We start from the raw sequence: 23,477 nt of genomic DNA, 5'->3' as shown, positions 1-23,477 counted from the left end.
TCTTACCTAACTTTATTTATGTCTTTCCCTTGATCAATGTTGCTTCTAAATGAATGCAAGAGCTTTTCGTCATTTATCACCCAAATCCATATTATATCCGTGCTTTAAAACCTATCCCCTAATTCACGGTTTACATCCATTATATCATCAAAATTAGTGCAAAAAAAAAACTTCACATCATTTTTCTTACCATCTGTCTTTCTGTCTGTCTGTCTGTCTGTCAATCAGCTTCGATATGTACAATATATTGTCAGTCATAGGATTCAAAATCACAAGTTTAACTCTTAACATGGACAAATATCCTCTCCTGAGCTCTGATATGTTCCCTCGGCAGGTGATGATACCTTCCAGGGCACATATAAAGCCTTTCTCAGAGACTCTCCTCCCCTCACCTCTGCGATCCTCTCCTCCTCCCCCCCCCCCCCCCCACTCCACCCGTCTAAATTAACGCCAAATAGCGTCAATCGATGGATCCCACTAATCGTGTTAGATGTATTGTTTTGAAATACCAGCACCCAGCTGGTGACTCCTAGCACTCATCTGTTTGTCTTCGTTTAGCAGATCAGGCCCGTCTCTCTCCCTGCCTTCCCCACTCTCCTCCCTCTGCTGCCTCGTCTCTCGCTTTCCTCCCTCTATTATCTTCCCCCCGTCTCTGTCTGTCTTTGCACCAGGTTTGCATTCCAAGCTGTGGGGAATTTGGCCCAAATCCTAGGTATCACATATCTGACCATATTTCAAGCCCAAATGAAGCATGTAAAAAACCTTTTTTCCCTTTAAAGGTCAGACATTAGTGCTGGTAAAAATTGATCTGTGGATTTATGAATTTAGCCCCGTTGTTGAGGCTCCTTTGTAATGGAAGATTCAGTGGGGGAAGCTTAACATTGCATTGTTTTGCTTTGACAACGCAGCCACGAGAGCCTGTGCAGCTGTTCCCCACGCTCACAATGGCAGATTAATTAACACAATCATGTGGCGCTGGCTCAGACTCAACAGCCAGGTCTGCTCAGGGATAGATAGGTAAATCCTATACATGCTTTTCCAGACTACCCGCCCAATGTTCTTGTGACGGGGCATCGTCACCAGATAAATTTGGTCATTGACTGGTCAGCTGTAAGCACAGAAAAAACATATATGTTTGTTTTTTCCCCTAATTGCACTGATGCAGAAGGAGTGGTGTGTGTGTGTGTGTGTGTGTGTGTGTGTGTGTGTGTGTGTGTGTGTGTGTGTGTGTGTGTGTGTGTGTGTGTGTGTATCAGCACGTGCCAGTGCATACTTGCATTTATTTAAGCATTTGGCTGTGTATGAGCGAAATAATTGTATCTAAATGTTGCTATGTGAGATTTACACTATGTATGTGCGTGGCGATATCAGTATGTACACGTGTGTGTGTCTCTTCTCGATAGATGCTTTGCTATTGCTGGCATAGAAGCCATAGCCATTAAACAGAGCTTCTCTAATTAAGATTCCACTGGCCGACCCGTCTCCCTTTCTTAGTTAGTTCCCTGACATTTTAAACTGTCTATTATGCTGCCCGGCTTTCAGGTGCAATGCTGTGTAAATGGCAAGTCAAAAAATTATGTATCTTTTTCATACAGTTATCCATCAAGGTGCCGGGCGGGAGATGGATCGCACCCAGTGTTTAAATCATTACCGGATGGTGTGATCTTTCCCGATTGATCATATCACTTCACGTCGGCTGTCATTCTATTAGCATACTCCCTGTCTCGCCCCACACCTACCCATTCTCACTCCCTCTCTCACTCTCTCTTTCTCTCTCTCTGCCTGTTTCCATGCCTGTCTCCATCTCTTCTATCTCCTCCCTGCCTCCCCCTGCTCTCTCTCTCTCTCCATCTCTCTCCTGAAAACTGTCCTCCCTCTTCTTCTGTCTGCCCTCTACTTTCTGTTTGACTCCTCTCTTAATCCTACATTCTCCTTTTCATGCTCCCCCCATTCTTTTTTGTTCTTATATTTCATCACCCCACCCACCCACGCACACACATACACACACACGCACGCACGCACGCACACACACACACACACACACACACACACACACACACACACACACTCCCTTGTGTGTTGCATGTACGTGACCGCACTTTGTCAATATTTTACCCTTGGCCCATCCCTTGTGTTGATATAATGATCACTTAACAGTCAAGAGTAAAGCAAGGAGGGAATTAGGGCGGCGGCAGCCGAGAGGACAACAACACTGAGGCAATTATGTTTCTTTCAGCCTGAGCATTCTCACGTTAATGAAATCCCTTATCGTTTGAGGGGAGGGTAGGGAAGGGAGGACAGGTGCACCAAGTGTACGTCGTTCATTTATCTTATTCTTGGAAATGAACGGAAGGAGCGCAAAGAATAATGTAGAGATAAAGTCCGGGCAACAAGTGTGTAGGATTTCTCCATATCGTAGCTACTGCAATTTTGCAAAGACAGAAGAAGAGGGAAAGAGAATGAGTTCGAGAGAAAAGGGAAAGGGGGGTGGCAGCAGTAAATGAATGAGAGGGGGGGAGGGAGGGTGCAGTGTATCACAAGTCAGCATCTTCCTAAAGGACAAATCGAAGACACTCCCACAGCTAACATTTGAGGTATTTACCTCTGTGCAAAATGTCTGCCCTTTTCCCCTCACAGACACATCACTCAGACTGTAGGACTGGCAGCTTGCAAACGCTGAATGGTAGACCATTGTTAAAATGGTCTTAAAGCATTTGTCCAAATAATATTGTTTTTTTCTGTGATTTAATTGATTTCAATGTTTTCACTTGAATTGAGGGTTACCATATCCATATGTGTCGTATAAGCAAAGAACCTTTTGTGATCTTGGAAGCAAAATAAATAAATAAATAAATCTAAACACCCATTCTGACATCAGTTCTGTGTTCAGCAGCAGATTAGTGGATCTAACTCTGGTCAACTTTATATTTAGACTAATTTTTGGGACTCCACTTTAAACTAGAAGTTGAGTCTACATTTTTATTAAGGTCTCAGAGGGGTTGATGTGATGTCACTGAAGCACTGGCTTTTGGAGGAAAAAAAAACAGCTCATGTTAGCCTGTTAGCTACTCATCTCGCTAGCATCAGGCTGTAATGACACTAATGCCTTTTGAGGCGTGGGCTCGTATGCTGGGCTCCTCCTCCTGGCTGCTCTTGCTCTCTCTCTCTCTCTCTCTCTCTCTCTCTCTCTCTCTCTCTCTCTCTCTCTCTCTCTCTCTCTCTCTCTCTCTCTCTCTCTCTCTCTCTCTCTCTCTCTCTCTCTCTCTCTCTCTCTCTCTCTCTCTCTCTCCCTCTCCTGTAAAAAGGAAGCTATCTGATTGGAAACAGATCTGGGGCGGTGGGGGAGCCAGCCCCGGCTCGTTGGATTTAATGACCCATTTCCTCCACTGCTCGTGCCACAAGCAGTTAATGACAGTCAAGGTGCACAGAGGTTCCCCACCATGGGATCTGAAGAACACAGCGTATACTAAGTTTTTGACAGACAGGATGAAATAGAGAGTTAGAACAGAGGAGGGAAGAAGCGATTTTATATATATATATTTACCATTAGCGATTACGTGTTTTTGAATTTTTGAACGTCGCACATCTCCCTTCCCCATTGGATGTTTTGCACGTGATGTGCATGACGAGGAAGTAAATGGTATGTTCTTTCCCAAGTAGCTTTATTGACAGCTGATGATTGCTTATGGCACGAAACCGGCTTGTACTGTCTCATAAAGAATTTACTTGACTCACTGGATTATATACACACACACACACACTATTATATATATATAATAGAGTCGATAGATAGATAGATAGATAGATAGATAGATAGATAGATAGATAGATAGATAGATAGATAGATAGATAGATAGATAGATAGATAGATAGATAGATAGATAGATAGATAGATAGATAGATAGATAGATAGATAGATAGATAGATAGATAGATAGATAGATAGAGACAGAAATAAGAAGAGTGACATACTCCAACTACAAGACTTGAGGTTGGTTAATCAAAGCCCTTTTTTTTCTGGCAGCAAGTTAACTAAAGCCTGCCACCCTCCACTTATTCAGCCATGCAAAGTTAACAAGTTCAAGATGAAGGGTTGTTTGAAAGTAGAAGTGATTTTAGTTTGAGTTCAGCCTTGTGGTCAGCTCCCGACAGGGTAGTTATATCTTCCTCACTGTGCAGCCCTGCAGGAGACATTTTTTAGTGTATGTGTTTGTGCTTGAGTATGTGTGTGTGTGTGTGTGTGTGTGTGTGTGTGTGTGTGTGTGTGTGTGTGTGTGTGTGTGTGTGTGTGTGTGTGTGTGTGTGCGTGTGCGTGTGCGTGCGTGTGCGTGTGTGTGTGTGTGTGTGTGTGTGCATGCTTGTGTGTTAATATTGTGTGCGGAGTCAGTGTATGAACTTATTCTGTTCTCCAATGATCCCAACCACAGTCCTCAACATGATACTGCATTGGAAGAAACTCCATCCAGTAGACACAAGCCAATGACAAAATTACTTTTCATCCATTTAGGCATTTATATCATACATCAGCTAGGGCTTTTTGGATCTGTCTGCATTGTCTGTATTTTTTTTCTTCCAACTGAAATGCCACCATCGCTTCCGAGAAACCACAAAATATGCAATACTACACAATTAAATGCACATCAGACTTAAGTTATGTGACCTCTTCTTGTTTAGGGCGACGTTCTTTCATTTGTCACAATACGCCCACTTGACCTTCTCCACAAGAGGAGCAACAGCATTTCAAGGCCCCAAAGAGAGGCCTAAAGCGACCATTCAACTTCCACAGCTAAAAACTTTAGAGCGCTCTGTCCTATCAAGCTAATGATCAATTATTAATATCCGCAATCCTCGGCCTTGATGTGGCTGCTTGGATACAAAAAGCAGGCAATTATGTGTTACTGTCTCTTTGGGTTTTGGCCCCTCCACCCTCAGCACTACCCCCCCCCCCCGCTCTCTCTGCATGCATGGAGCTCCATGTAAATATATAACAGATAGTTCTTCTTAGCACAAATTCTTATTGGGGTCCTCTCATTGCAGATATCCAGATCCAGATTAATTTGCAATTAGTCTTGAGTTGTTGAGCCTCTGAAAGATAAAAGATTCCAACTCCCATTCTCTGCGCCCCAAACGAAGATGATCACTTAAAAAGAGTAAATGCTCTTTCGCTTGATAAAAATAGCTTAAGCTCGAAATTATTTGTTTGCCGACAAATGCTAGACACATACAGTATTTCTGAATGGCTCTGGCAATGCTAAAGCAGGGATTAAATGAGTTGGTCTATAATAAAACTTGTCATTGTGTCTGTGGGTGCTTGTTTTGTTAGTTTGATTTTTTTCCGTGTGGGAAAACTGCTTGACAGTGCATCAGATCCATGCAAGAAGAGTCCCGGCATCCCCTCGAGTGCTGATAGGTGGAAGTGTTATTCATTGCAAATGATAAAGAAATGGAGAAAAAAAATAATTAAAAAAGCACCGTTCAACTTACTTTGCTATTAAAAAGTTATCTCATTTCCAAGAACCAGTGGGTTTCGTTCAGGTCTCCGAGTTCTTATTCATTTTTATCCAAATGTCACATAACCCTCCACAGATAAAAAAAGATGAAGGGGGTAAAGACAAAAGGGCCTTTTTTAGACAATGGGGGGTGGGGGGTCATGGAAAATAGTGGAATAGTTTTTAGTCATTTAAGAGGACAGAGTGTGTAAAGGAAGGGGGGGGGGCTTCAGTCTATTAATAGTTGAGTCATCAGTGCCTCAATGTTCCGAAATGGCAAATTGTTAGATCCCCAATGGTGATTATTACTTGCTGTCAATGACCTTCATAACAAATTAAAATTCTGCGACTGGGACAGAGCGCGCTCTTTAATAGGCGATATGCATGTGATTGCGTGTGTGCCGATTTAAATGAGTGTGTGGTCGCAGGGTGAAACCCTGCAGCTTTTAAGACTGTTCCCCAAATTGTGGCCTTTCTCTGACAACGCTACTCTTTTTTTTTTAATCATCGTACACACACATACTTGTTCTCCCTCGCTCTCTCTCTCCCTCTCTCTCTCTCTCTCTCTCTCACTCTCTCTCTCTCACCTCTCACACACACACACACACTTATGAAAACACACACAGAAGAGAATGTTTAGAGCTGCCGTATAAATCTTTTCATTTCATTTTCCAAGACACTGGACAAGTTCATAGAAGAGGAAAACGGGACGTGTCCTTGGTCCCTGGATTTACTGCCTGTCCTGGCTGTTGTGAGAGCAATCGCGCACACACACACACACACACACACACACACACACACACACACACGAGTATGTGTGTGTGGTGGGAATCAGATTTACCCGCTCTAGCTCCGTCCACAGTGGCCTTGTTAAATGTGTTCATCACCTCTTGGTAATATACTGTATGTCTTTAAGTGCAGATTTACGCTACTGAGCTATTGATCAGCGGACATTCCCCACCTGATAATTACTTCACCTTAATATGCACCTTTAACGAGGTTTAAATGATTAATTTCATCAATGGAGAGCATCATCACTGATGGTGGCGGTTTGCAAAGCATTGATGCCACATATAGACTCCCAGCGTGCCATGGAGAGAGGGAGTGGACCGGCGCTTCAACTGCACCATATGATTGGCCTATTGTGTTTGTTGTTGATTTAGCATGTGAGGAAATGAATAGAAAATCAATGGTAGCTGAGAAAAAGTCATTCTTTTTCTCTCTCTCTCTCTTTCTTACTGCAAGGTACAGGGCAACAGTGATGTTATGGGAAACTTTTACTGGTACAAACTTTCCTTGTTTCTTTTCCCTGTTCCTTCATTGTTTCACCACTCTTCTATTACCATTTTTCTCCTCCCAGTAAAACGGTGTTATGTCTTCATCTTCCATACTCTTTTCTGGTATTGTCCTCTCATTTCCCTTTCTTTTTCCTTTTCTTTCCGTTTTTTCTTTCCTCACGTCTGTTTTTTCATCTTCTCTTGAGCATTTATTTCCCTAAAGGATTTGTTGTCTCCTTTATTATTTTCCCTCTCCTCTGCTCTGCTCTCCTCTCATCATTCTATCCATACACAGCAAGCAGTATCCCAGTAAAAGAGACAGGACCTAGTCATCCTTCACTAATGGTAACCACTCACATCCTGCCAACACAGACTGAGAAGGGGCATGATGAATATACACCCTGATTATTATAGCGCTGCACACGTGCACACGCAAGCCAGTTTGTGCTCTCTCTCTCACACACACACACACACACACATTAGTGCCCCTTGTTTCCATGTCCTAAAAGACACCCACCTCTGTCCCCATCTGCCTTTTGTGCTCTCATGCATACAGACAGACAGTGGTGGACACCACACAAACACACATATACACATACACACACACACACACACACACACAAACATATATAGGCACACACACATGCATGTGCGCTAGCATCATCCTCCCGAGCCTCTCAACGGGGCTATGATTACCCTGCTAGAATGATAAAGTTAGTGAGAAATCAGTGCGTCTGTGCACAAACACACAAGCATGCACACACACACACACACACGTACGCACACAGACATACAACACTCACGTGCATATGTACGTGCATGCGTGCGTGTGTGTGTTTTTCCAATGCTCTTTGAAGCCTGAAACAGACTTGAGGAGGAGAAAACAAAGATGGGCCGGTGCCAGACAGAAACTTATGGCACCATTCCTCTTCCCCTAGCTGGGCAGAGGCATAGCCTTTACTGAGAGAGAGCCACCTTCTGTCACTCTGGGGGTGGAGGATGGGGGAGGGGCATGGAAAAGAGAAGAGCAAGAGACACGCAGACAGAGACTGAGAGTAGGAGTGAGAGCGAGGGGGACAGAGAGAGTGTGCAGAGACATAATAGAGAGAGAGAGAGAGAGAGAGAGAGAGAGAGAGAGAGAGAGAGAGAGAGAGAGAGAGAGAGAGAGAGAGAGAGAGAGAGAGAGAGAGAGAGAGAGAGAGAGAGAGAGAGAGAGAGAGAGAGAGAGAGGTGGCAAAAGAGGGAGGAAGGGAATGAGAAATGCAGAAAAACAGTGGGTAGGAACAGCATCCCAAACAGAAGGACTTTTTTTGGGGGCGAGCCCTCATTTATACCTGTCTAAAGCCCAGCATGTGACAGAGAAAAGGTTAGGCTTTTTAGGACTAAGAGACATGAGTAATTGTCCTTCAGAAAATGCAGTGTCCAAAGAATATGAAAGACACTAGCTTTTGTCTTTCTACCTCGATCAACGAGTTGGAGACCTTATTTTTTTTTTCTTTTGGGGTGTTTGGGGTTGTGGGTGGGCTAATGAAATAACATACACAGCACGAACAGCCCTCCCCATGAATCCTTATACTGCCGCTGTAAACCCTTCATCCAGAAAGGAATCCAAACAAATAGCGTTAACACAAAAGTGAAAGATAAACTTTTAACACTATACTGGCACACTTTTTATTGCCCAGTATGAGAAAGAAAACTATCTCTCCTGCCCCCCACCACCACCCCACCCCTCCTCCCTTTCTGTTTTCCATAACTTCAGTTTTAGTGAGGCCGTTTGCTAATAAATATAAATGTTTGTGATTAGCATCTCTGCGGCACAGGTGCATGTTTGTTGCGAGGGGAGGCTTGTTCATTAATTTTCAGCCGTGAAAAGTGCAGCATGCCATGAACGGAGAGTCCAAATCGCACACGCTGATAAATGAATGCACAGATTGTTAATGTACCATTGTATGGCTGCTGCCTCCGCCAGCTTTGGGGGGAAAAAAGGGCCTGCTGCCAGGAACAGGGTTGAGAGCTCGCACACAAAAACACAAAGACAAACACACTTGGTCCTAGAGGTGTGTCAGGACTCTATTCATAGGCCTAGGTTAAACTGAATAGAGTGTTAGGATGGCTGTTTATCTTCTTTTTTTTTAATCCACACCGATATAGCCAGAGATGGTTTAGATTGTATAGACACAACACCCCCTGCTGTGTGGCCGCTGGCACGCGTTGCCGAGATGTGGTTGGACTAGTATCTGGTGGTAACTGTCGTACTGGAAACACCACGGGCGGTGTGGCTCAAGAGGTAGAGCAGGTCGTCCAGTAATCAGAAGGTCACTAGTTTGATGCCCTAGCCCCTCCAGAGAGCATGTGAAGTGTCCTTGAGCAAGACAACTGAACCCCTAAGTGCTGCTGAGGAGCAGGTTGGTGCCTTGCATGGCAGCCTCCGCCATCAGTGTATGAATGTGTGTGTGAGAATGGGAGAATGTGAGGCATACATTGTAAATGCTGCCCATTTACCATTTCACCATGCATACTTCCATACACTCCGGTTGGCTTATATGTGCATCAGGTCTTGCAGATAAAACACCATTTGACCCTTCATGTGAATAGCTGTGGTCTAGTGTACAGAAGGTGTACTGTAGCATTAAGCCGTCAAAATCACCCACAGAAAAGTGGAAGTAAATCCTTTTTGATTTAAAAAAAAAGAATTTTCTTTTATTATCACCACTGTGGCCATAATCATGAATTCATTTTTGGATTAATCCCCTCCACCCACCCATCCACCCACCCCCAGTCTGGGTGGAAGTGTTTAGCGCTCCACGGACACCACAGGCAAGCATTATCAAAATCAAATACGTATTTTAATTATATAATGCACATTAAATCTAAAAATATTGGCTCGCTGATACGCATGCAAAAAACAGTGGGTGCCACAAGGCGCCCGAACAGAAGACAAAACACTCAGAAGAGCAAACAAAGAAAAATAAATAACATCAGCCTGGAAATGGGTTGTTTTAAGGATCTGCGAAAATGTTTTATTAGGGGACTGCTGAACACCTGCCTTAAAATGTCGTTTCAACATCTCCCGCATGCCATTTTGCTTAATTGACTTGGAAATGGCCCCAAATGTATTGCTGAATGCGGTCTAATTAATATTAATAATAAATGCCATTATTAACATCAAAGAACATCTGGTGCCCCTGTTTACCCACCGCCTTATATGTAACTCACTCTGCCACTGTTTTTCATCTCACAAACACTGCAGGGTAAACAACCTGCATTTCTCTTCCTTTCATTTGTAATTCCTAATCTTGAAATTTATTTTGTCTTAAGTCTCATTTTACTTGTTAGATGAGGTCACTGGTAAAGTTAAAACACAGTGCTTTGGAGTCGAAGGCGAGGATAACGTGTAAATGTGGTAACGTAGTTGCTTTTTTTTCGTGCGCCCCCCCCCTTCCATACTTGGTGTAGACCGGGTTATTGTGATACCTGGGAGATTTCTTGAGTCCCTTGTGTACTCCAATAGGGGAGAAAAGAAAAAAACCAAAAAAACAAAAATTCTTCCGGAAGCATCTGTACACTGGGAACCTGCATTAGCACTTCTCAACACCCATAAATCACGCACCAAATAACTTTAATCTAAATTTCATTAAGTAGTCCTTGTCAGGTAGTAAAAGCGGAGGATAATGCAGTGGTGTTTAATGATAATTGGTGTTTGGTTAATAAATTCTGCGAGTTCAGATTACTTTCTAGCAGTGGATGGAATGCTAGCATCAGCAGTGTAACTAAACCTCAAATTGATTAACTCGCATGAACCAGACGCTCACAAAGATGGCAGCGGTCCAAATCAAAAAGGAGAAAGGGGAGGGGGAGGGAGGGAGAGAGAGAGAGAGAGAGAGAGAGAGAGAGAGAGAGAGAGAGAGAGAGAAGAGAGAGAGAGAGAGAGAGAGAGAGAGAGAGAGAGAGATTGAGAGGGAGGGGGAGAGAGAGAGAGCGCGAGAGAGGGAGCATCAGGCCGGATGGTGTTGTGTTGCTCTGGTGTAAGGAAATCAAGTCCCCCTGGGCGCATTTTTTAAAAGCCTAATGCCTTTCAAATGATGTCATCACGTTTTACTCTTTTTTCGCTCCCTCTCTCTCTCCTTCCTTTTCCTTCTCCCTCTCATCCAATCTCTCTTAATATCTTTCCCCTTTTCAAACTGTTTCCGTCAATCTTTCCCTTCCCGTCCCCATCAGTGTTTGGCCACGGGGAGAGGCCGCTGGCTTGGAGGGGATCACGTGGCACATTAGAATAATGGCTGTGAGAGAAAGGCAAAAACATCTTGTGTTTTATGACTGAAGTGCTTTTTTTTTCTTCCAGTTTTATTTCCTGAAAGTGCTATCATAGTAATCAAAACCGCAGAACGTTAGAGTGCAAAGTGTGATTGAAAGAAGCACCATTCAGGAACAGCCCCATCCTGCATCACCCATCGAATAAACACAAAAACGCACACCCGTACATACATTAAGGACACAAACACACATGCACACTTTCATTGGCTTTGTTGTTTCTTGTTGCTGTTGTTGATTTTTTTTTCCATTAATGGGAACTGGGTGTGGTTGCTGCAGAAGACAAGGCTGTATGCCCTGTCTCAGAGGACTTCCATGAAAACACACACACACACACACACACACACACACACACACACACACACACACACACACACACGTACGCATGCACACATGCACACATACACACGCACAGACACAGATATATTCACACAAACAGCAGTTCCTTATCAATTTATATATTTGTCAGTCAGTCATCGAGGGACCCTGGAGGCGTATCCCCATGGCAGTGGTGGTAGAGCGGTTATTTCTTTGCAAGATTCTGGTGACGTGCAGCAGGGGAGGTGTCACACACATGCTTGCACACACTGGCACACACACACACACACACACACACACACACACACACACACACACACACACACACACACACACACACACACACACACACACTCAGAGGGGAAGCGTGTGAGTGTGAGTGCAGCAGACAGCAGGCAGAGTGACTGATACTCAGCCTGCCTCCAGATGGCCTACTCAACTCTGCTCCAATCTGATCTCGGAGCCTTTGTTCTGGCATGTTACATTTACGGCACCCTGACACCACTAAAGGCAGAGGGGAGAGGAGCTGGTCTCAGATCAGATACAGCTGAATTATACATTTCTTTTTTTCCTCTCCCTGTGATATTTCTGTAGCAGAACAGTTACAGTTCTGCATGTGTCATGTTTTCTGAGGCGGGAGACAGTAATGCAAGAAAGATGGGGCACTATTACAACGTTTGACCTCAATAGAGGATTTAAAAAAAGGGGCATATTCTGATACAGTTCGAACCGTTTATTTTGCCACCAGTTGTTTATTAATGGTGTGTGTGTGTGTGTGTGTGTGTGTGTGTGCGTGTGTGTGTGTGCGTGTGTGTGTGCACATACATGTTGAACCAGCGTCAGTTCCAGTGCTCCCCATGTGACGACAGAGAGTTATAGCACCTGATCCAAACAGGTTTTTATATATGAAGGCGATGGCTCACCTGTGACATTCATTTTAATGCTGTGACTCCTAGAGAGGATTCCTTTGCATAAAAGGAAGGCGAGTTGGGAAATGGAAAATCAATAAGCAGGGGATGGTTAGGGGGGGTGTTGACGGGCAATCGAGAATCTTTCCAGACGCAGACACCCGGCTCGGAACGATGACGTTTAATATATGGGGTGACCTTCAAAATGTCATAAAATGTGTTGTGCAATAAAGTGTCAATATTTGTGGTTATACAGTGCAGGATGACTTTTACAGTAATTGGAACAGCCGTATTAAAAGCAGAGGATCAGACAAGCATGCTGGAGGTCCGGCTAGTGGCTAGGAGTGGTGTGCTTTCAAACATGCACTTGCATGTGTGAAGCACACCACTGTAATTACACACTTACACAGACAGACAGACACATGTGCAGTCACAGACACACAACCAAAGTTATATATAACTATTTTTTACAGTGGTGCTGGGTGTGTGTTTGTGTGTGTGTGTGTGTGTGTGTGTGTGTGTGTGTGTGTGTGTGTGTGTAACAAGCCAATTCACTTTGAAGGGCTAATATATGGCAGGAGAACACACTCTCATCCTCTCAGTATTGTGTCTTCCTCTTATTAACCCTGACACACAAGGACGTCTGTGAGTGAACGGATGTGTGTGTGTGTGTGCATGTGAGAGAGGGAGAGAGAGAGAACGCGTGCGAGAGAGAGAGAGAGAGCGTGTGAGTGTGTGTGTGTGTGAGAGAGAGAGAGAGAGAGAGAGAGAGAGAGAGAGAGAGAGAGAGACAAGAGAGAGAGAGAGAGAGAGAGAGAGAGAGAGAGAGAGAGAGAGAGAGAGAGAGAGAGAGAGAGAGAGAGAGAGAGAGAGAGAGAGAGAGAGAGAGAGACAGAACCACTTGTATGTCTTTGAGTGTACATTTTATATGGTTGTTCTGCTAAGCTCTGGAGTTTCGGGGTTTTCAATTTTAGCCCCATCTGGGACAGGCAGGTGGGCCAGTGTCTGCTACATGATCAGGGGAATCTTTGCAAAGAGGGATATGTACAGTAGACGGCTGTAAATATGTTTATGAAGAATTAACTATGGCTGCAGTATGGTACAGTATTGGATAACACACTGGAGGATTCGTTTTTTTTTTTGACTGACTAGAGGTCATTTTAAATGCATTCAAATGCCTATGCAAATGAATGGGGATTGGAGACAATTGATGTGTTCACACATGGCTGCATATGGATTCAAGTTATTCAGTACATAATCATTTCACCTATGATATTTTATTTATCACTTATTGTCTTTATTCTATTTTCAGTGTAATTCTGCATCCAACAATACATTTTGCTGCACAAAATATATTGTATCATGGAAGCCATAATGTCACATGTGGAGCTGAATACTGAATATTGAATATTGCAGTACCAGCCACGGACAACCTGTTTTGTTTAACAAATTTACAACAAATGTCAAATAAGTGACACATTTTGCTGTTTTTCATCGAAAAATTATAGTGAGGAAGAAAAAAAAAATAGCCTAGCCTCAACTAAAACTAGTAAGTATACTACGGAGCTGGTCCATGCACCGAGTTGAAGAAGCTGATATTCGGTATCTTGGCGTTGGCAGGGCTTTCTTTCAGTTTCCGCTGTGATAAATACTGTAACCTTCAGTCTGATCGCAATGCAGTTGAATAGAATCATGTGTTTAGTGTCAGTGTGGCAGAGGACTTGCTGACTTGGGTCTTTCTATTCTGTAAACCTTATTTGACTCCCAACTGAGGAGGGGCGGAATGGGCCAGGGAGGAAAAGAAAAGAACAGATAAGGCTACTGTTAAAAAATGCTCCTCATTGTGTGGTGTGGTTGCCTAAGTGGGTTGCTCGATTTTGATTCTCTTCTTGCGCCGCTCCTGCCCCCCCCCCCCCCCCGCACACCACACACACACACATACCAAATCATGTGCCAGACTAGGGGAAAGAAAATGAATAACATTTTCAAACTTACTCGTGCTTTGTTAGGTCACCCACGCTCTGACTTGTGAAATAATTGTGATTGTAAAGACCACAGATGCAGGTTTGTTTGCTGTGTGTGTGGTTTTTACGTCTTTGCGTGTTTTGTATGTGTTTTTGTGTACAAAAAACACATACAAAACACTGTGTCCTTGTGTGTCCAGGCATGTGCCGGTAGATGGATGCTGCAACACTAACTGTTTTTCTCACCATGAATCTGTGTTGGCTTTATTTGCCCTTTTGATTTTATTATCTTTGAAAGAAATCGTTACATCATTCTGAAGTCAATGTAACTTTATGTCCACTTTCACAGGCTGGTTGCTTTATTTATTTATTTATTTTCCCCCTGGGTGCTTTATCTTACATTAATATTTTAACTGGTACAGAAGTTCCTGACTTAACATAAGGTGTAAATCAACTTTGATATACTGGACAAGCTAAAACGAATCCAATCGTCATTGTGTCCTCATTTCGTTGAGCTATTCGGTTTTTTAACTTAGACATTGCCAAGCTCTGCTTCCTGCAAAGGCCGATGAAATACATGTGACTTGACTCTGCAGTAAGCTCCAAAAAGCTCTTCTCCATCGCTTCCACAAGGCCAACACATGCACTTTAAATGCTGGCATGCTCATCTCTGATTAATCTGCTGTCGACACTTTGCAAAAGTGTTTCTGTTCATCTTAAGATTCATATTTAGCAGGTGATTATGTCGCTAACAGAGTCTTGTTGCACTGAACCGTGCTTCTCCCTGGATGCAGTGGTGGGTGGGGTCACAGCCGTTATCGCCCTTACACATCTCTGACAGTTACCTGTCAAAATCGGGTGGCAAAAAGAGACGCGAGGAGGCCCTGCTATGCTGACACCGGCAAACCTAGAGTTTTTTTTTTTTAATTTTTCTTTGTTAATTTTGACACAACCTGCTTATATATGCTAGCTACACATGATGATAACAAGGGGGGAAGAAGAGCGCAGCAGATGAGGAGGAGAAAGAAGAAGGGTGCGTCGGGAGGGGAAGGAGGGTGGAGGGGGGTGGCTCAAGCCGGTGAAGTTTCTAAAGAAACTGAAAAGCTTATGAACTGTCAGCGTTCTGTCAGAGAGGAAAATAGCGCAACGCGTGAACCCGTTTGATGTGTTTGACTTTGTGTGGCGTTAGCACATTTGTGTGAGCGAGAAGAGGACAATGAGAGACAGATAGAGCTGCTGCTGTGCTGGTGGTGGTGCTGGTGGTGGTGGTGGTGTGTGTGTGTGTTGGAGGGGTTAGTGTTGTAATGTGTGGAAGGCTGGTTTGAAGTGACACTCAACACACCTTCCATTTGTCTCCCCTCCTCATGTGTGTCTGCATTTGTGCTTTCTGTTCCAGATGTGGGGGAGGACCTGGTGAAGGCAGCAGGGAGCGTTCAGCCTTCTATCACCCAGCATCGAGAGAGGAGCCTGGTCTCGGCCTCTAAGGACTGCCCCTACTGTGGCAAGTCTTTCCGCACCTCCCACCACCTCAAGGTCCATCTGCGGATACACACAGGTCAGTGCAAGCCTGCCACATTCTCATTTATGTGGGTGATGTGCCACATACAGGGTGGATGTGCTGTTGTACACTTTTTATGTTTCTAGTTGTGTTGACATTCATTCTCATCCAAATTAATCATCTTCAAGAGAGACAGATGGGGGAGGCATGGTGGTACAGGGGTTAGCAAGGTCACCTCACAGCAAGAAGGTTCTGGGTTTGAGCCCCGGGGTAGTCCAACCTTGGGGGTCATCCTCTGTGTGGAGTTTGCATGTTCTCCCCATGTCTGCATGGGTTTCCTCCGGGTGCTCCGGTTTCCTCCCACAGTTCAAAGACATGTAGGTCAGGTGAATCGCCATACTAAATTGTCCCTAGGTGTGAATGTGTGTGTGTGTGTGGGCCCTGTTATGGATTGGTGTCTCCCCGCCTGCCACCCAATGACTGCTGGGATAGGCTCCAGCATCTCCACGACCCTGAGCAGCATAAGCAGTTTGGATAATGGAGGGATGGAGAGACAGACAGACAGACAGACGGACAGACAGAGAGACATAAAAAGAAAGAAAGAAAGCGTGAGAGAGAGAGAGAGTTAGGGGCACTCGGGCGGTGCAGGGTCCCCACACTGAAGTGTTTATCTCGAGTTCCGGTGCTGCCTCCGGCTCAGTGGGTGTCACAGGGCATACAACTGTCAGCACTCCTGGAAGGGGGGCCGACAGGGGTTTTCTGTCTCTCCATTACAACCAGTGACTCCTACAGGTGGTGGGGCATCTGTATAGTTGTGGGTGGATCTGGGAGAAATAACGGTAAGCCTCTGCAAGCGTTACGTTCTCCCGGAGAAACCTGCAGCTGGCAGGTGTAGAGAAGTGGTCGGTTGACTCACGTGTACATGGATGCACGTGGCAGTTTTTGCCCTCCACAACTACTGTAACAGTGGAGCAATGGTAAGAAACAGGGGACCAGGAAATTAAACATGATGAATATGGGAGGAAAAAGGGGAGGGGAAAAAAAGGAAAGGGGGGGGGGTTATTCCCTAGTCAAACTCACTGACTAGCTATTTAACTACATAACTGAGTTACTAACTTAGTAATTTACTCCACCAAAATTTACATGACTGCTGATCAAAATTGCAAAATTGAAGTGTTGAAAAATAAGTGTTACCAAAAGCACATACCAGCTATTCCCTGTCACCAATTTAATCTCTAACACATAATCTCCTATAACTTTTAATGCTGTAATGAATAATGATTCTTCCAGAGATCTTTTCCCTGTGGTCTTTACTTCATTAGATATTTGATTATAATGCGCCGTCTTCCAATTAATGTGAAAACCTATTCATACTACTATGGTAACACTCTAACCAGGGACTTGTATTTTCTAACAGTGTCCCTCCTGAGACTTAGGGCTATTCCATTCTTTTTATTTTATCTTTTTTCCTTTTTTCCCCCCTCCACATTGTTGCATTAAGCGCTAATTAACACAACAAGGGTTCAGTGTCCTCCAATGACATCACTCGGAGGGCAATTTCACAATTCAGTAACCCTCAATAACTTTCCGACCAAAACAAAGCCACCCTGTCCACAGTGTTGGGATATCGTGAGATGATGTGCCTAATAGAGGAGCTTTATATTATTCTTTGACGCAACCCTTTAGGTTGTTTACTCCCACCATACAGCTCGCTTACTATAGTGTGTGAGAAAGAGAGACAGAGACAGAGACAGAGACAGACAGACAGAGAGAGAGAGAGAGAGAGAGAGAGAGAGAGAGAGAGAGAGAGAGAGAGAGAGAGAGAGAGAGAGAGAGAGAGAGAGAGAGAGAGAGAGAGAGAGAGAGAGAGAGAGAGAGAGAGAGAGAGAATTTTTTTTGAATTTTAAAACAAGTCTTATTTAACAGAAAAAAATAACAAAAACAGACTTGGAATCTTTCTAAACATATAAACAATACTTGTCAAATACAAACACTCAACATGCATCTTTTAACAGTCCCAAAAAACAATGATTCAACAACAACTCAAAACATAACAAAAACAGGTAAGACCCCTTTTATCCGAGCTCTGCAGAAAAAACCCAGCTCATCCTTTATGGTGGAACACAGCACCCCTTTATAATGCCACAAAGTTGTGATGTGTCCATATCTTTCATGGCCTTGTATAATTGAAGTCTACTCTTATCCTGGCCTTGACCATCCTGCTAAACAACAGTTCAACATGACATTCTATATACACTCTTTAATTCTCTTTTTCCAGCTCACATGGATAGCCTCATTTTTGCCTGCCCTGCAATGAAGTTTAAGAGTTGACATTTATATTTTACACGGTGGCTGTATTTGAAACAAAAATGAAATTCTGTTTGCAGAAACTTTCCCCAGATGATCTAAATAAATGTTCTAGTAGCAGAAACAGGGGTGTAAGCCTCACACATTCTGAAAACCAATGAAAAACGTTTCTCTCTGGGCACAATAGGGGACAGTTGTCATTCACATTAGGGTCTAGCACAGAAACAAAAGCATTGGCCGCCACTATGCCATGAAAGACCCTCCACTGCAGATCACCAGCTTTTTTAATTAACGGTGGTTCGTATAAACCCCTCCAGATTGGCTTCACATTCTCCCCCAAGCCCAGCTGGGCTCTCCAGGGTGTATCAGTCCGACCAGTCAGTTTTTCTTTATTCAGGGATTTTTAACAGCATACTATACATGGTCTTACCTTTAAGTACATTCAACCACTCATCAAGAACATTCCCAAATCCAAAAGTGGCCCCGTGCAGTTTTTCAGATCAGGAACAACCTACAAAACAGGAAATGGATCCTCACAATTGGGATGAGTAACACCACTACAGTATGATGTCAAAAGTCTCTGTTCTTTTGAGAGAGAGAGAGAGAGAGAGAGAGAGAGAGAGAGAGAGAGAGAGAGAGAGAGAGAGAGAGAGAGAGAGAGAGAGAGAGAGAGAGAGAGAGAGAGACTGGGGGTCGTGCCGACTAGAAGATAAGAACGCCCCACTAAATATCCAGGTTAAATTCACAATTAGACTACACAGAGGACAACACAACCACACGACAAGGACAGGAGGAAGTCCAGCTTGGGGACATGAGGGTGCATGAAGTTGGCAGCTTTCTGTCATGATGTGCTCCTGTCCTCCCAGCCAGAGCCCAAGTGTTGCTGTAATGGCAAAATGCATGTATTGACACTGACCACCTTGTCAGCGTAGATCTGTGGGACGTTAAATATCTTCTCATCGACTCTATCTCGGTGACAGATAGCCTAGTTGTCATTGTGGTTGTCCATCAACTGAAAGCCATAGGCTAAGTCCCAGTACTGCAATACTGTCAAGCATCCTTGAGTGAGACACCTAACCTACCACCCAATGCACCTGGATAGTAGCATGGACTAGCTTCCAAAAAGAGATATTATCTTACGTTTTACTAAGGGCTTTACTACTTCTCTTTACAAGTGCTTTACCCTAAATGTTTGGAATGCAAGGTTGCACCCATTTTATCTTCTCTTTTTTTTCTGGTCGCTCCAACCTTAAGCACTCTCGCAATATCCGTTAGGGTGTACCTCTTGAAAAAAAAACCAAATGCTTTGACGAAATATCACTAGAGATAAACAATCGAAAACACGTTAGGGAAAAACAATTTTTTTCACAAGAGGTTGATACAGTACTTATCTATGTGTTCCTGAAAAGGTGAGTCGAAAATGTCCTGACCTTTTAGTCGGCTTCTACTCTTCAAGACCATGTAATCCCTGACTGCCAGTAAAGAGGCTAAGGCTAAAATGCTCACAACTGAAAATGGAAATCCCTGGCTGCTGAGAAAAATCAATGCGACCCCCCCCCCAACACTCTCTCTTTTTTCTATCTTTCTTCTCTCTCGCCTGTGTGACTCTATCTCTGCCCCCCATGTTCCCCCCATTTCTCTCTCTCCATGCACTTAAAAGACAGAGGATGAGACCACCCGTACTGTAAAGCCCTTCTTCCAGCCTTAATAAGAGGCACATACCTCAGGCCCAGAGGGGAACAAGCATGGAGTCTGTACAGCATACAAGCATGCTGGGTGTACTGACATAATGAGAATCTCTGTGTTAAATGGCACATCCAGGTCACAGCCAGGCCATCCCATGTTACTCTCTCTTTCTCTCTCTCTCTCTCACTTTCTCTCTCTCTCTCACTTTCTCTCTCTCTCTCTCTTCTCTCTCTCTCTCTCTCTCTCTCTCTCTCTCTCTCTCTCTCTCTCTCTCTCTCTCTCTCTCTCTCTCTCTCTCTCTCTCTCTCTCTCTCTCTCTCTCTCTCTCTCTCTCTCTCTCTCGCTCTCTGTATGAGTTGCAGTTTCACGGGCATCAGTTACCTAGTGGTGGGACAGCTGAGTTATGTCTGCTTTGAGTGGTAGAGTAAGGGTCCCCACGAGGCCCCTATTTCATTCCGGAGGAAACGGAGGCCTCATGGCAGGCCACACGTTAACTTACTCAGCAAAACACACACAGTCTCCCGCACGCACTCACGCAAATACAGAGAGTGTGTTAAAAATTCTATCCACCACCATATAAATGTTATTTTGTTACATTCCCTCATGCTGATATCTAAACTGCATCCAACTTCCCAAGGCCAAATCCAACCAGAAACATCACTATGTTAATGCATCTGCACCAAGGGCTAGAAATAAGGAAGGTAGACAGGGTATTTCATTGTGAAAGGAAGGGAATACTTCCCCAGTTTGGGCCCATCTAAGCACAACCTAAGCAGAGCCCCTGATTGCTTGGAGAGAGAACTCGCCTGATGCATCTACAACATGTGGCCTTCACATTATCCCTAACCTAATCACTCCAGCTTCGCTGTGACACCCTGATTACATCCACAAGATGACTTTTACAGCAGCTAAAGATCCTCTCTGTAATCTGTGACAATACATAGAAATTCACAGATGACAGCCAAGCCCAGCTTCATCCTAATGCAATGTGAACGACACAATGGAGTTGCTTACCGAGCTGGTCGAGCTGGCATTGTGCAACAGCACGCGGAGATTAATGAGCAGAAAACAGCAGCTTGAAAGGAATGAAGTGAATTTAAATTTCTCTAAAAGTTAAAGAGCTAATGTTACAGTATTAATTTCCTCTTGAACAGTGAGTGGGAAAATATCCATTAGCGAAATTAACCACAGTTTTCTAGGTAGCTAACATTGTGCGGCTGTGGCGCTACAGTGTGGGGCCACAGCTAATGAACACACTGCAGAGGGTGATATTTCATTATACAAATTAATGCTCACATTTTAATGGGAAAGTCACATAATGAATCTAGGCTTCAGTGACAGCAATTAGAGGCCCAGATTGTCCCCTTCTGGACAAGGCACTATTTAGCAGTAAGCAGCTGTGTGTAAAAAATAAAAAGGTCCTCGCTCTTGACAATAGCCACACATAACTTCAGGCAGGGCAGTATAACCAGCAAGAGTTCCTGTTCACCTTTAAATGAGGGGAGAAGGAGGAAAAGAGGAGAGGGGCGGGGAGGAGGGAGGAGGGAGGAGAGGATGGGAGAGGAGAGGCAGGCCTTGCCCATGTCACTTAACCTTAACCTAACCTTGTAATCAGAATGAATCAAGGGGGACCTGTGATCTCCCTCTCCATTCCTCTAGCTGCCTTTTCATCTTATTCTGCCTTTTATTTTCTCTCTCTCTCCCCATCTTATATCTTCTCCTATTTCTGTCTTGCTCTCTAACCATCTCTCTCTCTCACACACACACACACACATTTTCGTTCTCTCCTATCTCTATTCGTGCCTTGTAATTCATTTAAATTTGTACAGGCCTACTTACACCATTTGGTGAAAATCAAACCAATTCACTCCAACAGATATGCTCGAAGCAGCAGCTTTTCAGTAACTTTCATTTTGAATAGTCTGCGCAGACTGTCCTCTTCCCTTACCCAATGTCCCGAATATCCCGTGGTTGCTTTACGTTTTTTTTGTTTTTTTTCCCTCCAGCTTCCTCCCACAATTCACTATGGCCATAAGGAAATTCATCTTACAGTTTGTCATATCTAATAAGCCATTTTAATCGCCGTTGCGTACAGGCGTGGGGTGTTTATCCTAACTTGTTACTATGGCGGCATTACAGTTCATACAAACCCAGATGAATTCAGCTTGAGCCACCCACAGCGAAACACTACATACCACAGAGAAACACATCCCAGGCCAGCAATCAGGGGAGGAGCTTTTTATGTTCACCAAGATATCACTTATAGGTTTACTTAGCACATTTCACAAATCAATCTCAAGTAGCACACGGCTGTGAATTTCCTCCCTTTCCTTAACAGTTTGTCAGAAATCAAACAAAATGTCCCATGTTCCATCAGAGGTTATAACAAATCAAAGAAGACGACAGAAAAGAAAAAAAAAGTTTGATCTTTTATTTTTAACCCCCAAATTACAATTTCCTGGTTTTGTTGCAGTAGTGATCTGTCATGTGGCTGGAAGGTTGTGCTGTTTGCGCTGATATCAATTAAAAGTGGATTAACGGGTACATAATGACCTTTAGCAGTAAATTGTGTGTAATGTTGCAAGGCAGGATACAGTATATTCCCCAGATGTCACACCAGGCCCCTGACGTATGATGGAGCAGATGTCTTAGCCAGTCCAAATGGCCCTCCAAGATGCGCGCGCACGCACGCACACACACACACACACACACACACACACACACAAATAAACAACCACACGCATAACCACATATGCCCTTGCTCAGGCAGACGCACACACACACACACACACACACATACACACATAAACAAACATGCATGCTCAAACACACACATACATTCACAAGTAAAAGACATTTTTTTTGTTCTTTTGTATCTTGCACACTCTTTACGTGTGGAGGGATACTCGGTTTAAACTACTCAACAACCTGATCACTCTCCAAGGACACTTCTGTTTTGTTTTATTCCATTTTATTTTATTCCATTTACCTATTTATTTGTGATTTTAGCTGAAATATCAAGCAATAGGGGTAAGCCGGCATTCTTCTGTTTTCATTCTCATTTAGGTTATTTAGATGGAACATTAATCTTTATTTTACCCTATGAACATTAAGACGAACCTTTTATAAAAATGAGAGGGAGAGGAGCGGAAAAAAAATCAGATCAGTCTAATTTCTGTCTAATTTTGCTCCTAGAATATCATTTTGTCCAGTTAGAGGAATTGAGAATGATCATTTGCATCAGGGACGTTTCCTTATTAAATCAGCCGTGAGCCTCTGTTCAGCAGCACACAGGAGAAACACTTATTGGGTTAAAAGCTCATCTCACATGGTTTATTTTAGATATACTCTATGCTTCACCGCCACTCTGGTGTAAAGGAAAAGGTATCACATCACAACGTCTCTTTATCTACACTCAAGCCTGCCTGTCTCACCCTCTTGCTTTCTCTCTCTTTCTCTCCCTCACCATTTCTACTCTTTTCTCTCACATCCCATCCCTTTCTTTTCTCTCTTGTATCAATATTGTATTGAGTATGTGTTTGTGGCCCTTTATTTGAGAACTCTGCAGTAGGTCTGCGGATCGCAGAATCTTTTTCTGGAATGGTGCCCTCCAAATAATGATAAATTACTTGAGCAGTATGCCATTTGCTAATTATATCCATGATTTACTACACAGCCCGACTTAAATCATTCAAACCAGCCTTGCGTAACAATGCATTT

General features: G+C 43.7%; 1 protein-coding gene across 1 annotated transcript in view; it reads left to right on the top strand.

The window, feature by feature from the left end:
- The window catches only part of znf536 (zinc finger protein 536), an 89,407-nt gene that overhangs the window by 23,198 nt on the left and 42,732 nt on the right, over positions 1 to 23,477 (top strand). Inside the window, exon 2 of the mRNA XM_056279133.1 lies at positions 15,663 to 15,821. Coding sequence (XP_056135108.1) covers positions 15,663 to 15,821 — 159 coding nt within the window. The remainder of the gene's footprint in view (positions 1 to 15,662; positions 15,822 to 23,477) is intronic.

The sequence above is a fragment of the Lampris incognitus genome, chromosome 4 (assembly GCF_029633865.1).
Source record: "Lampris incognitus isolate fLamInc1 chromosome 4, fLamInc1.hap2, whole genome shotgun sequence".
Lineage (NCBI taxonomy): Eukaryota > Metazoa > Chordata > Actinopteri > Lampriformes > Lampridae > Lampris > Lampris incognitus.
Note: the sequence above shows the minus strand (reverse complement) of the source record. Positions and strands in the feature narration are given on the sequence as shown.